Below are 18606 nucleotides of genomic sequence, written 5' to 3'. Positions count from 1 at the left end.
TGCATGGTCTTGAATACTCTTGAAGTTGAATTTGTGCTCTTCATTTTCTGTTCTCTTGTTCACGTAGCACAATAACAAGTTCTACTTTCAGATACTTGCATGTCTGCATTTCTGTGCTCTTGCTCAGGGGGAGTATGTCTCTGCATTTCGACAAGCACCAAGACGGGAAAATGCTCTTCTGATAACCAATGCTGGGATGAGGGTCCTTTTTGAAGAAGGTACCGACATTATAAAGGATCTAAGCATTTTCTATGGAGGTGCTGTCTCAGCAACAGTCTGTGCAAAAGAAACCTGCTGGACACTTATTGGAAGGTAAAATTTCTTTGTCTTGTGTGTCTCTGAGCGAAGGGACTTTGAAAACTCAGGTTCATGTTCCTTGGGACATGAAAGTACAGAAAGATTTAATTTGCCTGACTGATGCCTTGTATATTCAAGTGAATGATTGCGCCTTAATGATGACTTTTCAGGATCGTTACATTTTGGAGTTTGCACATGAAGTGAAACTCCAGTGTGAATTATGCAGAGAGATAAGAGAGATGGCCTGTGAGATAAGTGGGTGAGGTATACATCAGTCAATTGTGCACCTAAACCCAAGGATGGGTAAATTACTCTATACCCCATACATTTGATAATACTTTCATCAGTGTTCTTGAGTCCTTCAGTTTGTCTCTAAAAGGTACAAAGTTTGAGAACATTAGATGTGCCAAATAAAGTTAGAAGCACAAGTCAAGTCTTCACCTTTTTAATGTATCATCATCTACAAGGTCCCAGTAATCTCTGGAATTAGTCCCTGACTTTCCCTCCCATTTTGCAGCACTTTTCAAAGTTTTGGAGGAAAAAATTGCAAATTCAAGCAGCATAAAAATAACACTAAATGAAGCCCCAGTGGTCTTTTGCTATTTATTATGCAACTGTTTCATTAGTTGAAGTGCTCACTATTTTTTGATGCTTAACAAGATGAAATTTAGTCTAACAGACTTAATATTTTGATATCTGTGGCTGTGTAACTATGGAGAATTAACTGTGTTGAGTTACTTAAAGAAGACAGTGCTTTCAGAAAATGTAGCAGCTAATTAGATCCCTTGAAAGTATCTACATTTTGCATCTATATCTACTTTTTTTCAAATATAGGATAGTATCTGCAATATGGTGAGAATCAGTAAGACTGCTAAAGCAGTTTTAAAACTGCAGTAATGTTTATTTGATTATGTATTTGTTTATTTTTAAATGCTGGCATAGAACTTAATTCAGTTTACTTGTGGGAGTTCAGCTCTGTGAGCAACATTGATCTGCACTATTTTAAAAATTGCAGACATTATTAGAATCAATATTTTGGCTTAATTGTGAGCAGGATTATGTCTGTGGTCAAGGGTACACATAAATTACTGCAATTGGTATTTATTTTTTATTAGTCCTGGCCTGATTGTATCTATTATTCTTCCTGACAGACACTGGAATGAACAAATGTTGGATGAAGCATGCAGACTAGTCCTTAAAGAAGTTGCTCTCCCAGGCTCAGCTGGTGATGAAAATGTAGACTATAAGAAAACTTTGATGGTCAGTTTCTTCTACAGATTTTTCCTGGAAATATCGCAGTCATTGAAGACAATGGTAAATTAGTTCATAAAATCATTGAATATACTGAGTTAGAGAACACCCATCAGGACCATGGAGTCCCACTCCTGGCCCTGCACAGGACACCACAGGAGTCCCACCATGTGCCTGATAGCATTGTCCAAATGCTTTTTGAACTCAGGCTAGGAGCTGTGACCACTACTCTGGGGAGCCTGTTCCAGTGCTCAAACACTCTCTGGGTAAAAATCTCTTCCTGATGTGCAACCTAATGCTCTCCCCTCCCGCCTTCATGCCATTTCCTCCAGTCCTCTCAGTGGTCAGCAGAGTGAAGAGGTCAACACCTGCCCCTCCACTTTCCCTAGTGAGGATGTTGAAGACCTCAGTGAAGTCTCCCTTGACTCTTCTCCAGGCTGAGCAAACCAGGTGTTCCCCATGTCTGCTTTTGTGCAAGCAAATAAAAGGGGTGTTCTTGCTATATGTTAGTGCTTGCAATTTGTACAGGGTGCTAAATCATTGTCTTTGGTGTTTGGATCTACACAATAACCTAAGTGTTTAACTACCAAAGAGACTGATGGAGAGATGCCCATTTAACTTTTAGATGCTCAGATAGCTTTACCTTGGACATAAGGCTTTAAAAGACATTTGAGCAATATTAATACAATAACATACTGGTAGCAAGCTCCCAGACCCAAAGACAATATAGAAAAGATCTTACTCTGTAGTTCAAAACACAAATAGATGAAATAGAAATAAAGGCTTTGGAAGAAAACTGTAGGTACTAAACCAACCCTCCTTCTTGTATGAGCTGTTGACTGGGAGATGAGGACACTAAAGTTTCACTTGCCAAGACATTCTAGGGTAATTTACTTTTTTTATTTTTGTCTTAAATATGTTCTTACAGAGAAAAATATCCCTTTTGCACTTTTCTTCTGTTACCTTGAGCTCTTCTGTCTGTCCCTACTTTATGTTACTTACTTTAGAAAGTATGTTTGTTGAATCTAATATATTTTTAAATATTATTTAGTGACACCTAAAACCTCTACGTTGTTTTCAGATTGTTGTTTTAGGGCCTTTCTAGTTTGAGCCTGGAAAGCATTTTCTGCATAAAGATTTTGTGCTTGATTTTGATTGTTGGCTTTTCTAATTGTAATGTTCAAACTGTGAGTTTTAGAAGTAATTCACTTCCTTTTCAGGATCCTTGCCATTATCCAGGCATACCTGTGGAATATGGGAGTGTCCTACAAGATTTCAAAACCAGAATGCCCCAGAGTATGCAAATATATCAGGCAAGTGATCTCATTCTGACATTGTTTTGTGCTTTATAAGACTAGGTAAAAAGTCACAGTTCAAACATGAGCTATGGTATGAAGGTCAGGTTCAGATTTTCCAAAGGACTGGAAGCAAAAGGCTTTTAGTGGCTGATTTTAACTATATCTTGTTTGGAGAATCCTTGTTTGTAAAAATAGATTCTGGGGTATACGCGCTTCTTCTAGACAGTTCTTTGAAGATAAATATGCTAATCAACCTCCATTGTCAGGTTGCTTAAAATTGGTTTATTGCAGTGTGCAAGGCAGTTAGAAAGAAATTTTAAAAACAAAACAAAAAAAAAGATTGGAAAGCCCGAGTATAGTATATATGTACACTGTAGTGTATATTGTTTTGTTGTCTCAAGATCCTCAGGGGCTCTTAGGTCTGACTGTAGATTTAGGAATCAAGATGGTATGTGATGATTGTGTGCTCAAATTAACACAAGCAGGTTGTCCTAAATCAACAGTAGAGAGCAGCAAAGAACACATTTGGTATTTTCTGAGCTCGCCATATAAATAGTTCATGGTGGAAACACCTGCAAGGATTTTTGATATTTTGACACCTGCAGTACCCAAGTTAAAATACCAACTTTTGAAAACCTAAAGAAAAATTCAAATTAAATATAGGTAAATACTTGTTTTTCTTTTAATTTTTGGATATTCCCTAGAAAAACACTTGCTTTAAATACTTCAAATTTGTTTAAATTGTTATATTAAGTTTCCTTCAGAGTTGTTATTATTATTTTTAAAAATTCAAGGGCAAGAGGCAGTTAGAGGAGCCAGGATCAAGGGGACTATGTGACTTTTCCCCAGTTTATTCCTCATCTGTAAAAAAGTGACTGAACATCAGAAATTGAAAGAATTTGTTACTCAGATCAGTTGGCACTGAGCAACAGAAATTTAGAAACCCAGAAAATCTGAGTTTTTCCACTTTAAATTTCTATTTAGATTTTGTAAGGCCTTTTTTTTTTTTTGTCTGCACTCCTTCATTTGGACATTATTAAGATGAATAAAAAGAATGCTTATCCTGAAATCCAAATATGTTGTCATTCTGTGGTGGAAATGTTGACGTGGTTTGGCTGAGACATCCATTTGAGGAACTTCAGGCAGTCAAGTGAAGAGTGTTTGTTCTTGACTTTTTGCCAAGAGCAGACAGTGTGCCAGGAAGGGTAGGAAGCAGAAGTGCGTAGCCTGAACACGTGTGCTAGAAGCTTTAGAAGTAAAAACATTTTAAGTCATAAGCAATTAACTAATTCTAAATGTAGAAAAGGAAAAAGTTAACATGAATACTGACACAAAAATTGCAAAGGTGTTCTGGAAGTTTGCAACATTAGTTCATGTGGCAGATTTAACTGGAAATGCTGAATTAATTAAAAAAATACCAAAGTAAGATTAATAAGGCACTAAATTCATACACAGGTGCAAGGAAATAATTGGGAAGAAAATATTTAGGCAATATTTTCTCACTGATTTACGTGATCAGTTGCACTCTTCAGTGAGGAAGACAAATTCCACTAGGTTCCATTAGAGAAGAAAAGAGGAGAAAGAAATCCCCAGGAGTAGCAGTCACCTCCTGCAGCCACATCTCTTTCAATATTGAACCAGAAGATGATCGTATGAGCTGTTGTTCATTCATCTTATTTTATGATCACTGTAAGAGTAACAGGACTGTTCTTTTTTTACCTGGGTGTGCTGGGTGTGTGTTTCTGACTGTTCAGGATGTAGATCCGAGCCAGTCTTCCCAGGACCCTGTAGGACGGCCCGTTATGCACCAGTCTGGGATAAAGCATGCCACTGGTGAAGCAGTCTACATTGATGACCTTCCTTCTGTGGATGGGGAGCTTTTCCTGGCTCCTGTCACTAGTTCCAGAGCTCATGCTAAGATTGTGTAAGTGTTCAAAGTGGACCTGAAGAAAGTGTTATCCTGAATTGCTGCCTGAGAATTTTGGAGAGACTAATGAGTTATGTGTGTACAGAACAGCATGCCTGATACCTGATTGCAAATCCATGCTGGAAGCAGTATTGTTGCATTAGTAGAAAGATTTGTTAGGATTTAAGTGTCTTGCCCCATTTTACTGTACCAGTAAGGGTGAACTGTTTCTGGTCCATAAACCAGCCAAGAGCTAGCCTAGCTACCTCCACAAAGTGCTCAGCTGTGCAGTGCAAATGGACTTCAAGATTCAGTTTTACCAACACTGCTTTTAAACCTTAACTCTATGATGAGAGAAGAAAATTGTTCAAAATGTAGGAAATAGTGTGGCAACATTGCAGCAACAAGGTGGCAAAGCTCATATGAGGCTTATAGGAGAAAAGAGTGGAGAAGTGGATTTTATTTTGTAGGAAAACTGTTTCAATGTATGCTTTTATGCTGCCGAGATACACGTATCCTAGCAGTTTGTTCAACATTCAGGCACCAAGACATAATCAAGTGATCTGTCATAACAGATAGGTCTGGGGCTTCTAGCTGCTGAGTCCTTGTCATATTTCCTAGCTTATTCTTAGGTCAGTGCTGGGTTTGGCAGCCCTCTTTTTGGTCCCATCACAGAGGTGGCATCACCCCTATCTCTGCAAGTCAATAAGATCTATTCAGTCTCCTTTGTCTCCTGATTTGGGTGTCCAGAGAAGATGCCTGTACATGTGCTGGGATCTGATGACCTGCTGAAGTAGATGCTATCAAAACATGTTGTTCTTATAGACCTTCTACTGTTCCTTCTGATCCTTCTACACCTAGACATTTGCATTCCTTCTCCATTTATACTGGTTTTGTAACTTTTATATCTCTCTACATGAAACCTCCATCTGCAAATGAGTAATTGTGTCTTGCAATATGTATATAGGCTGTCAGGTCCTAGAGAGCTGCTGTTGTAACATTGTAATTGTGCAGTGATTTTTTATTGAACCAATGCAGTTCAGGCAATCTAATGGGCCAATGATTTCCCTGTTGTATCTAAATTATCTTTTATAAATGAAGCAGATTAGTAGAATCTTAATTTGTCTTTTATCTGCACTTCTCCACATGCCCAAGACAGAAAGAAAAGGTGTGTGTGAGCCTATGAGCAAATCATGGTAGTACAAGAAATATACCTCTGTATTGTGTTCCCTTCCTCTGTGATCAGTTTGTATAATTAATGAAATACACTTCTCTCTTCCCATATCCCAATCAGATCTATAGATACCTCAGAGGCCCTAAAAGGAGCAGGTGTGTTTGATGTCATAACAGCTCATGATGTGCCAGCTGCAAATGAGTTTCATTTTTCTCATGATCCAGAGATTATATTTGCAAGAAACGAGGTATAAATACAATCCTTTTGCAATTGATTTTCTTAATTTTAACTGGGGTTTTTTTCTAGCCTTTTATTGTTCTACTATCCATTTCTGAACAGTGTATTTTCCTTGGTTCTGTAGTTATAGTGGTATTTTTATAATTTGTTAGTTTAATGGATGATGTAAAAATACTAAAGTTCTGACTCAAAGAAAACTTCTGAACCGGAAACATAAGTGGTGGTAATGTAAAATAAGAATATCAGTAGCACATGTGGGAATTGTTTGAATCCACTGTTCCAGTACTGCTGTGTATTCTGCAGGTGATTTGCGTGGGTCAGATTGTCTGTGCTGTGGTCGCAGATTCATATGTTCATGCCAAACAAGCAGCTGCAAAAGTGAAGATAGAGTATGAAATACTGGAACCAGTAATTTTAACAATTGAGGTACTAATAATTTCTTCTGCTTTTTTATTGTTTTACCTATTTAATGAATGGAAGCAGTTCGCACTCTTTAGTTGCTTTTAAAGTATGATTTTTAAGGAAACAAGATTAATTTGAACATCCAATTAAGTAGTATGAGTATCTCCCTAAAAATAAATTTTTAACCTTTTGTCTAATTTTGACCACTTGCAATAGATAGGCAACCAAACAGTTTTGAAAGTATGAAGGTTTCACAAGTTTTACAGTAATAAACATTAGAATACCAAAAAAAAAACAAAAACCACCCTCTCCTAATGTTCCCAGTGAGGAAAAGGCAATGAGCATGCTAGTTTCTAATTTTTTGGTAGCTACCAGTTGGTAAGTCAGCATGTGTATAGTGGCTAACAGTCAGCTCCTGATTCTCTCTAGCATTTTTATCTGTTTTCTGGCTTGAAATCTAGGCTGGAGACGTAGGAGTTGTTGGGGGAAAATGAAAGAAAGGTGTTAGGGATGACTATTTCAGAAGTGTAACGTGAGAGTCACATATGGACTTGCCCTGGATTAAAGAGAATAGAAGTAAGGAACAAAGAACACACAGGGAATCAGCATTAGTTCTGGTAGTCACTTTACTGCTTGTTTTAATGTGTGTGTGGTCTAATGGAACAATCTTTCTGATAGAAAAATAGATAAAGGCTGACAAATTTTGTTAACATTTCATTAGAATTGAAAATCCAGTGAAATCTTATTAGAAGTAAAGCAAATGCTAATTTAAAAATAGATTTCACCTTTGCTTAGTCCTTGGGATTTCTTCCCCTCTTACTGGCATCACACTTTGGATGATGCAGTTGCAATCTTACTCTATGGTGTCTTGGTCACTTCCTGATGTATGACTGGGAAGAGCAGGTTAAATAAACTGAACGCATTTCCTTCAGAAACTGCTGTCATCAGTTACACAAGATGCATTCAGGAAAGAATTGCTGGTATTGAATAAACAAACTCAACAATGACAGTAAAGTGATGAAATACAGCTGTTCATTGATTTAGGTAGCTGGTGGTTCCAGTCTCTGAAGACAATGGTGTTAGTCCTGAGACTAAAGTGCTGCTGGGAATCTTAAAAATACTTAGAACCCCCCATTTCTCTTTTTCTTCATTACAGGAAGCTATAAAACACAACTCATTCTTTGAGCCAAAAAGAAAATTAGAACAAGGAAATGTTGATGAGGCGTTTGAAACTGTTGATAATATAATTGAAGGTAAACTGTGGAATACATTCAATGAGAAATTTTTGGCTGTCAGTATTTGGGTTTGGCTGTCTCCTCTTCAACTCCCAGTTCTACCTTTTCTCCATATAATCATTAGGCCTGAGAAAATGGCTAAATCTAGTGTATTTTTGTTCTGCTGCTACATTCAAGTTTTTTGCATCACCTGTTCTTGGAAAAAGTTACAGAACAATTAAGTTGGGAGGCAGTCTTAGTCCAACCTCCTACTTAAAGTAGGTCTGGTTAGAGCAGGTTGTTACAGGCTATGTCCAGTCATGTGTTTAACATCTCCAAATATGGAGATTATGCAACATCTATAGCATGTTGCATAGAAACCTGTTCCAGTGTTTCACTACTTTCATGCTGATTTTGATTTTTCTTATATCTAGCTGGAATTTCTTGTGTTCATTGCCTCTTATCTTTCCATTGGGCATCTCTGAGAACAGTCTGACTTGCTCTTGTCTACACCCTTCCATTAGGTAGTTGTAGACAGATCTCTTCTTAAACCTTTTCTTCTTATGAATGAATAAATCCAGTTCTCTCAACCTCTTCTCACACATCCTGTGGTTCAGCCCCCTGATGATCTTGGTGGCCCTCTTTTTGACCTGGTCCAGTATATGCATGCTTTGTTTAACTTATCTAGGTTTTATTGATTGTTGTCGCCACTTGTGGGCAATAGTGTTCTGCTTTAATCCAGTTCTGGTCATGCTACTGTAACAAGACCAATTTAATATTACAAGGATTTTAATTTGTGTTTTTATTTTAGATGCTGCTCTTTCACACGAGCAGTATCAGAGGATTTGACACTGATTGCTATAATTTACATGATGGTGGGCTGTTAGTTCTTCTCTGGTTGATTTCTTCTGTCATTTTCCCTCAGTAATACTTGTATTTTTCTCATTGAATCAGGGGAGATTTGCATTGGGGGACAGAAACACTTTTACATGGAGACTCAGAGTATGCTTGTTGTTCCAAAAGGAGAGGATAAAGAAATGGATTTATATGTGTCAACGCAGCATCCAGCAATTATTCAGGTAATGCAGAGCATTCTCAGAGAAAGTGTGTGGACTTGTGACAATAGAGCTTTTAAAATTTGGTTTACAAATCTCTAGGAACAGAAGCCATAGAACCAAGAAATTGCCCATGTGGATGTTCAATAACAGCTGCTTTGTAGTGCTGCTGTATTCTGATAAACACTGAGCACTCCACTGTCAGGATAAGTCTCTCCTTTCCCTTTGAACAAAGTACTTCATACTCCACTATTGTAGGCATGAAAAACTCCCTGTGGAGTGCTGAGGCTCCTCTATCTCTGTTAGTTTTCCACTGGAGTGAGGAGCAATTAGTTCTCTACAGAGTCAGAACCTACTGAGGATCTGATCAAGTCTAACTGCTGTAGGTGAGACTGCTACTCCATGCAGCAGTCTCCCAATCACAGATTGGTTTGGGTTTCAAGGAACCTTTAAAGACTATTTAATTCAACACTCCTGCCATGGACAGGGCTGTCTTTCTCTTCATCAAATTTCTCAAAGTCCCATCCAACATGCCCTTGAACACTCCCAGTGATGGGGTATCCACAAGTTCTCTGAGCAACCTGTTCCCATGCCTTACCACCCTCATTGTAAAAGATTTCTTTCTCTTGTCCAGTCTAAACCAACCCTCTTTTAGTTTAAAACCATAGCCCTTTAGCTTTGCTAAAAAGTTCTCCTTTCTTGTGAAACCCCCTTTATAGTCTGAAAGGCCACAGTAAAGTCTCCCTGGACCTGTCTTCTTCTGGCTGAACAACTCCAAGTCTCTCAGTTTTCATAGTAGAGGTGTTCTAGCCCTCTAGACACTGTCATGATGGTAAATGACAAAACAAAGCTGCCATAGCTTGTGGCCTGCAGAGCAATGGCCATAGTGCATGGAACTGATAGTAGTTCAGACTCAACACTGGCATTTTGTGTTCAAAGCCCAGTTCATCTCCTTTTATAATTTCCATTATTATTATATTGCCAATAGCCAAGTAGTATGAAGAACTTTGTGTTTGAGAAAATTATTTCAACCAAAAACATTCCTGACACTAGCAAGACCTTAGATAATTAAGCAACAAATAGCTTTATTTTAAATAAGAATGAGATATTACCTTAGTAATAAAAATAATATAAACTGATTACTAATCCATTTTATTATACCTGAAGCTTCCTACTATTTATATAATGTAATTCAAGGTTATTATTCTTCACATTGGCCAATGGTCTTTTCACAGTCTGCATGGTAAAGATTTGAAATGTGAGCACTGTTGAGAGTTTGTTGTTATTCTTTCTTTGCTTTTTAACCTAGGGTAAAGGAAAAGTTATGTTCATCTGATAGAAGAATTAGAAATATCTGTGGGACCCTTTTCTAGAAAAAGTTTCTATTTCAGAATCTAGCTTTTGGACTTAGTTTGGGTTGGCATAAAATATTAAAACTTGTTTTACAGGAGATGGTAGCTGCGAGTTTAGGTGTTCCAGCCAACAGGATCATGTGCCATGTTAAACGAGTTGGTGGAGCTTTTGGTGGGAAAATCCTGAGAACTGGCTTACTGGCATCAGTTGCTGCAGTGGCAGCAAACAAGTAAGTGCAGTATGTGTGTTTTGGGATATGAAAAAATTTAAGCAAACAAGTTTTCCATTTTGGCTAAAATGCTTTCTCTTTTCCAAAGCTGCTAGTCAAAATGTCATACGATCCTGACTTCACGCTTTGCAAGACTATTCAGTACATTTCTTTGTTTTGTTTTCTTGGATTACTTATGTTAAGCAGCTCTAGCCTCAACTAAATTAATGGGCTGCAAGAAGATGATATTAATGTGAGCTAGAAATACTCAGAAGGACCAGTCCCTAACTACTGAGACTTCGTACATACATTAAAATATGACACTAACCCTCCAGTTGTGAACTCCGTTGACACAGCAGAATGCAGAAGGAAGAGTTCACGAGTGGAACTGCTTTTAAGAAAAAGTAGTTTTAGCTCAGTCCTTAACATCTTTCAGTCAAAATTAGCTTAAATCTCTGAGGTATTATGCTTTTTCTAATACTGCTTGAATTAGTTTAAGAACATTACATGTAAAGCTCCATCCCCCCATCTTCCAAATTTGGCAGGGCAATATTGGCAGTTAGCTTTCAGGGCATACAAAACTCCTTTATAAGCATAACTGATTTGCTGCAGAATTCACATTGGGCTACATCCTGTCAGCCAAAATGATCCAGTCATCTGAGGAGTTGGCTCAATAGGTTTATGTTACTTCTACTGTCACTGGTAAAAAGTTTGCTCTTGATTATTTTTGGCCACATTATCTGTGGGTTTTTTTAACAGATCATGCTAAAAATAATATTTCTTTTATGGTTTAAAATATCTCTTTTATTCTTAGGACCTTATTTTATATCTTATGTACATTTTTCTGAAGTAATTATTTTAAATTATATATGCAATTCTAGACTAATTTTCCTATTTTTATTGTTATTGATATTTTGGTTTCATTCCGAGACACTCTATTTCAGTATGATTCTAAATAGCTAAGAGGTGATGAACACTTAACACTGAAATAGATTCTTCAGTAGTTTGCACTGAGTTATCTTGTTGGCTTTCAAGAGATGAAAATTCTGACATGATTGTAAATGTGAGAAATACGATATCTGGACATTGTGTTAGGCATATGTTCAGGCTTATTAAAGTTAAGTTTAATCTAAATCATGTTTATATGCATGGCCAGATCTGGATACATGATGAGTAGCCATAGCCCATCTTGTTAATAACATCCTTTATTTTAATTGCAATTTGACTTTTCTTTTTTGGATTTAGAACCAGCAGGGCAGTCCGTCTTATTCTGAGCCGAGAGGATGATATGGTAATCACTGGTGGCCGACATCCTTTTATGGCTAAATATAAAGTGAGTGCCACAAGAATTCAGTGAAAAAATACCCACCTATATTCTGCAAATAATATTTCAATGCTACTGGGTAATGTGTTCTGTTAATGAAAATTGCTATAACCAATTCGATTTTAAAACAAAACTACAAGCCAGGAACCCAAGAGATAGTTGCTGTACAGCCCCTTTGTCTGCTTCTACCTCTTCTCTTCAGGGTTTTGTATTATTATTTTTTCTAGTTCCTTCAGGTTCTTAATCCTTTTATAGCTCTTTCTGTCTTCTTTCTAGGAACAGGAACCTAACCTGTAGCAGACTACTTCTGCAGAACTTTATTTTAAACTCTCCATATGGTTAGATTCACACAAAGAAGCAGCTAATTTTTCACAGAAACTGTGTAATGCAGAAAACTCACCCTGTGGAGGAAATGAATCTCTTCCCTGCCCTTGCGCTGTTATCAGTTATAATTATTCATTAGGATAACTTCTGCCTTCTTTTCCCTCTCTACTTGTCATATAAATTATGTGTGCCAGCCACCATAATGGGGTTTAAATTCAAGTTTCTGCTGAATCAATAAGCTGAATCATTTCTCTTTAAAAATCCCTTTTGTTAATAGCTTTCCAGCTCAAGCTGGATGCCTCCAAAGAGAGACTCTGAACAATGGGGTTATACCTGGGTAATTATACCTTGCAGTCTAAGCTCCCCATCCCTGACATGACAGTACAAACCATTAGGATTATTATGGGTCTGGAGTCTTCGCATTCTTCGTGGGTTTCTTTCACTGTCTGTAGCTGGGCCATTTCTTTTCATATATCTAAGTGTGTAGTAGCCTTTGCTAGAGATTGTAGCTTCCTTATCTTTCAGCTTGAACTGACTCTGAGGCCTTCTTTTACTTGAGTGGGTAACAGTTCAACATACATAGGGGAAAGTTCACAGTTTGCAGCCTAAGGCTGCTACAAATTTACCTGCTAATACTAAGCAAGTTGCATGACATTCTATATAGGTAAAGTAAGAGAGGGTTTAGAAGATGCTTCCCTAAAGCCCTAAAGTTGAAAATGAGCTGTAGCTCACGTTGAGAATTTAGGAACTGTTAGCAGCAACAGGTGAAAAGAGGCATGTGAGATAAAGATAATATTTCTTCATTAATAAGCCTTCTGCCAGACACGGTTCTTACCAGTAAAGTGGGATTTTATTTTATCTACAGTAAACACTCCTAGGTGACACTCTTGTCAGCCATCTCAGGCAATAGCGAGGAAGCCACTGGTTCTTCCTTTCCTAATGGGCCTATGTTGCATATTCTGTGCTGTACCTATACAGATCACAGATGCCAGGAGGGAAAGCCTATATCTTAGAAACATATTTTCTTTCTCTTGTCCTTCTGTAGTTTCAGTGAATGCTGCCCAGAGATTAATAGTGCAGTATGACCCTAAATGTGTGGGTTATGTTAATTTTCAAAATATACAAGCACTTTGGAAACAAATGAATGCTGAATTCTAAATAACTGTTGATCCTTCTAGGTTGGCTTCATGAATGATGGTAGGATCACAGCTGTGGATGCCATATATTATGTTAATGGAGGATGTACCCCTGATGAATCTGTCCTGGTAAGGATTTTATACTGATGAACATTACAACATGGAGGAGTCATTAGCTGGAAAATGAAGAAGCCAAATTCCCTTGCCCATGTATTGTTAATCATATAGACTTTTAATATAGGGATTGTGGGTTTTTGGAAGAATCTACACTGAGCAGGTTAACCCTTCCTTATTAAATTTAGTGAAGCATCTCACTACTTTCTTACATTGCCCTACATATTCACTTCATGAATGTTTTCTCAGGCTTACTTTTCTGTTGCGAACATCTCAACTAACACTGTATTCCTTTTAAAATGTGTAGTTACCTTCATTTGTTCCTGCCTAAAGCTTTATATCTTCAGGGCTGGGAAAATCTTTCTTGGCCTTCAGAAAATTCATAGTGATAGTTATCCTGTTGCTGTCCCTATACATTTCTATACTGGGACAGCATTTCTATACTGGGGACAGCATTTATTGTGCTATATACCTCAGTTCCTCACTTATAGGTCTGCAAAGTATAAAATGTTTCTTGCTTTGATATTGTCACTAGGTATTTGTGTTTGTTCAGGCTAATTTAGCTGTAACTGAAATATTTGCTGTACTACCCCTCATCTGCTTGTCATTGCCCCTCCTATGAGGATTTTCTGCATCCTGAAATCTGTCAGTGAAACTGCCTGTGGCATTGCTGCCTAACTGGTTCTGAAAAATAGCCTAGGTTAGAAGAATATCCATTATTAGAAGTATGTACATTAATGCAGATCGTGTCAGAACTGTCTTAAGGTGAAGTCCTACAATGATACAGTGAAGCTACTGGACCTAGCAGGAATTACCAAGGCTTGAATTTGTCATTCTGAGAAATCTACATAACTGAAGAGAAGATAGTGACTTTTTCATCAGGCATCAAACTTTTTTTTTTTTTAATACTGACTCCTAGAGTCTAATTTGAGGTCTCTAGTATAGCATTTTCCTCCTCATACGGTTTTGAGTTTGTCATGTAAAACCTCTAAATGAAAAGCGTAAGGACCAGAAGACACTGTAGACTGCAGTACCTATGGTTTCTGGTGGAACTAAACCTTAAGTGTGGATTTCCATAGGATGTGATAGTTCAGAATAGTTCAGAATGCTTTCATCAGTTCCTTTCCTAGCTACTCTTGCTTTAAATCTAAGCTATTTTTAGTTTGTGTGGCTTTTGGTATTGAAGTAGGAGCAAAATCCATCATAAAATGACATATCTGCTACATCCTTAACTGTTGATAACATTCAAGTAAAAGTAACATCAGCTGTGTTCTGCATCCAAAAAAAATCCCAAAAATTAATATATTGCATGAAAAATGTATTAATGAAGTCTGTATACATGCATGAGTACTCTTAATACCAATGATTGCCAGAAACTTAGTTTTAAAGCTAATTGTCTCAAGTTAAGCTCTTTTATATAAGAGATGAGGAAGATTTAAATGTAAATTTGAAAGAAGCACTGTTCTGACATTAAACTAGATCTGTTTGTCCCCTACCTCAGGTAGCAGAAGTATCCTTATTAAAAATGGACAATGCATACAAGATTCCCAACTTGAGATGCTGGGCTTATGTCTGCAAAACAAACTTGCCATCAAATACAGCATTCCGAGGCTTTGGCTTTCCTCAGTCAGGACTGGTGACAGAAACTTGGATAACAGATGTTGCAGATAAAACTTGTTTATCACCAGAAAAGGTGACTAAATGAAGGCATCTTCTCTCCTGAAATGAAGTCTGTGGAACTGGAAATTTAAAAACCTTTAGATTAGTTTAATTGTTTGAACAGCTCTTTTCTAAGTCAAACATAATTTGTGCTGAAATTAATGTTTTTTTAATCGATGTTTGGTTGTAGAATGTGTAGCATGGTCTTACAAACTGGTAATTATTAAAAAAATAATACAGTAATCTTGTTGTTGTCTATTAGTCCTCCCAGATGGTCAGTTTGTCTTTAACAGGATTGTGAGATAGCTGTAATTTCTTTTTTTTTCAGATTAGGGAAATAAATATGTATAAGAAGAGCGAGCAGACACACTTCAAACAAACACTTGATCCACAGAATTTAACACGGTGTTGGAACGAATGTATGGAGAAATCTGCATACTACAGTAGGAGAACAGCTATCGATGAATTTAACAAGCAAAATTACTGGAAGAAAAGAGGGATTGCCATTGTACCAATGAAATTTCCATTTGGACTAGGCACACCTTACCTTTCTCAGGTGAGTTTCATGAAAAGTAAGTCAGCTAAGCATTTTATCCATAGAAGATTGGTGTTGCTTTATCTTAGGATACAAAACAAATATGTTATCTTTTCCTGGAAAATTATAATCCACCTGATGATTGTTCCCTGAAGAGGCTGTAGTAGCCCGTAGCTCTTTGCAAGCAGAGATCAAAGCTGTGTGGTTTTCAGGACCCAGGCAGCTTGGACACTGACTACTTAAAGGCTAATCCCATCTGTTGAGGTGCAGTGTTGGAATAGGTGAGTTGAATGCACTTAGAAAAAGTTGTTGGAGTCTGATAGAAAAATGTTCATTGAATAATTTGTCCACTCCAGAAATAGTGCTAAGCCTCCTCTTTCTGCCTGTGGAGGTACTATTGGATGCTGCTCTTAGAGACTTAAGTCCTTTGATGCCATCAAAGGCTAAGGTTAAGAAAGCAAACAAGGACAACAGTATTTTTGGTCCTTGTATTTTTTTTTTTTATGTAGGTGTCCAGTGCTTCTGAAACAGACAACATTCTATCAATTAAAAATTAATTAATTGACTGACTTATTTAATATCAAACTGACTGTCGCTGTTCACCATTAAAGTCACAGGGTCTTTGTAGTCTACAGTGCTACTTCTAGTTGAGTCCAGGAAGAATATCTCATTTGGAAATTCAGCCTATGCCATTTAAAAACCTCTAGGGCTCTCACATGTCAATGAGAGAGAAAATGGAACTTGCAGCAAATTGCACTTAGAGCCACTAATGAGGGGCTTCCTCCAGCTTCTTTTGGAACCACTGAGATACTGTTGTCAGGTGTAGGTTTGTTTCAGGATCTAATAACAGACCACAAAACAAGGCTTTTTATCCTTTTATTTCGAAGTTCATTATAGAGGAAGAGTAGCAAGTAGACTTTCAAATTTTGCCTTCTATTCAAAAGCACTAATCAGATAAACTGAAATACACTTAAACACTTTGTATTTTTTTAAATTCAATTAATTACTGCAGACAACACATTTCCTCACTAGCCTGATCTTGATTTTGTTTTTCTTTTTTAGGCTGCTGCACTGGTTCATATTTATACTGATGGGTCTGTGCTTCTGACACATGGTGGAATTGAAATGGGGCAAGGTATTCATACAAAAATGATCCAGGTAACAAATTATCTAAATAAATACTGGCATGTGCTTTATCTATCCTGCAGATAAACAGCATGAAGGTTTTCTTTTTGGTTAGTTAGTGTACCAGCAGGACAGTTTCTTTATCAGCATAGCCACTACTACTTTACATTGATAGAGTTAGAAAGCAAAGGTACCTTCATTAATTCGTAGAGGCAGAAGGAAAAAAAACAGACTGTTTTTTGTTCTTCTAATAGCATGTGAAGAGGCTTCTTAGAATAAGATTTTTGAGGGCTGATCCCATAAAACCCATAGTGAAAAAGGCAGAGATTATTCAGATTGATATAGTCGAGATGGTAACATTATGATCCTATTTGGTTAATGGATAATTCTGAGACAGATCTGTAAAGGTATTTATAAAGTCAATCAAAGTTTGGGACCTGGGCTTGCATAATTTGCTGTAAGTCCTACAGGGTATAAGCAGGAAAATCTGGAATGAGTGTTGGACTTCAGAGTCTAAATCCAGAGTTTGAGTGCAGCTAGAACATTGTCCTTTTCTGGTTCTTAGCACTACCAAATTGGACAGAATTTTTTCAGCTGGAGATTGGAAGAGAACTTGATAAAATTTTTATCTTTCCTGCTATTACTGACTTCTAGCCAATACTGGGGAATTGTTGGAGTGTTTAGATTTTTTTCTAAAACAAAGAATATGTTGTTCCTGGAACAGGTTGCTAGTCGGGAATTGAACATCCCCATGTCACGTATCCACTTCTGTGAAACAAGCACAACAACAGTTCCCAATGCATTTGCCTCAGTAGCATCTGCAGGGACAGATGTCAATGGCATGGCTGTGAAGGTAAAGAATAGTATTTAGCTGAAAAAAATACCCTATCCTTTGAGGTGTATGCTTGCCAGACTTTAGGCCCTAGTGATCCCACATATATCAAGTTTGGGATTGCCAATAATACTGCTGGAGATGGCCAAGAAAACACATGACTTGACAGTTTCTCTGGAATGGTGTTTGAGTTTTCAAAATATGATCTGGACTTTCCCAAACAGGCTTATACTTGACAAAATCTCTGTTTCATCTAATAAACTAACTAGTCCCATACAGATATTGCACCCTGTTCATGTTTGAAATCGACTGATTCATACAGATCCCAGCTCTTGTAACTTAACCATTTAGAAATTTCATGTTTTTGTAATTAATATGACACTTCCTGTAATACCTTTTCAAACTAAGATGACAATAAAGCATATACTAATTAAATAGTAACTAGAACATAACTTGAATAGTACCAAATGTGTCTGTGTTAATTTTGTGATATATTCTCACCAGGATGCTTGCCAAACTCTTCTGAAACGCCTGCAGCCCATCATTGAGAAGAACCCAACAGGAACCTGGAATGATTGGGTAAGACCTGTGAACCCTACTGAATGTGTTCGAGTGCTGGCAGAAACTGTGATAAATGTACTGTAGTCTATAAATCTGCTCAGCCTAATAATCCTAAAGTTAAAAACTGTAGAAAAAGGCTATGTCACAAAAAGGTGAAACTCAAGAGAAGGTTCTTGGCCAGGCACAAATGATTACATGGAAGATTAAAATTAGATTTATTGCTAGTGCAATATCCAAGTAACAAATCTATAATCTGTTAGAATTGATTATAGTAAAATCAGGTTATGGTCCCTCCTGTTGAGTCATGAGCATCTGTGACATCCTCTGGCTTTCTAAACTTTTCAGAGAAGTCTAGGTGCAGCCAGGTCTGCTTAGGCTCAGATTTGGTCCACAGCCTATGTCTAAAGGGTTGCAGTATGTTGTGGTGTAACCTCAGCCAGCCACCAAGCACCACACAGCTGCTCACTCATTTCCCCACCAGTGGAATCAGTCACGAGAGTGAAAGCTAGAAAACTTGTGAGTTAAATTAAAGATAGCTTAATGGATAAAGCAAAAGCCATACACACAGCCAAAGCAAAGCAAGTAATTATTTAACTCTTTC

The 18606-nt window shown here is 37.4% G+C and overlaps 1 protein-coding gene across 3 annotated transcripts in view; it reads left to right on the top strand.

Moving 5' to 3' along the window:
* The window catches only part of AOX1 (aldehyde oxidase 1), a 38780-nt gene that overhangs the window by 12727 nt on the left and 7447 nt on the right, over nt 1–18606 (top strand). For 2 of the 3 annotated variants that reach the window (XM_031056647.1, XM_014306992.2), the window contains exons 14-29: nt 128–312; nt 1449–1611; nt 2769–2861; nt 4601–4770; nt 6047–6173; nt 6467–6589; nt 7722–7818; nt 8734–8858; nt 10283–10416; nt 11641–11728; nt 13222–13308; nt 14795–14986; nt 15281–15508; nt 16550–16645; nt 17337–17465; nt 17949–18023. In XM_031056647.1, the coding sequence (XP_030912507.1) occupies nt 128–312; nt 1449–1611; nt 2769–2861; nt 4601–4770; nt 6047–6173; nt 6467–6589; nt 7722–7818; nt 8734–8858; nt 10283–10416; nt 11641–11728; nt 13222–13308; nt 14795–14986; nt 15281–15508; nt 16550–16645; nt 17337–17465; nt 17949–18023 (2112 nt within the window). Of the gene's footprint in view, nt 1–127; nt 313–1448; nt 1612–2768; nt 2864–4599; nt 4771–6046; nt 6174–6466; nt 6590–7721; nt 7819–8733; nt 8859–10282; nt 10417–11640; nt 11729–13221; nt 13309–14794; nt 14987–15280; nt 15509–16549; nt 16646–17336; nt 17466–17948; nt 18024–18606 lie in introns of all 3 variants that reach the window. The other variant, XM_005415947.2, reaches the window with a different exon arrangement.

The sequence above is a fragment of the Geospiza fortis genome, unplaced genomic scaffold (assembly GCF_000277835.1).
Source record: "Geospiza fortis unplaced genomic scaffold, GeoFor_1.0 scaffold112, whole genome shotgun sequence".
NCBI classification, from domain to species: domain Eukaryota; kingdom Metazoa; phylum Chordata; class Aves; order Passeriformes; family Thraupidae; genus Geospiza; species Geospiza fortis.
This window is presented reverse-complemented; position numbering and strand designations above follow the sequence as displayed.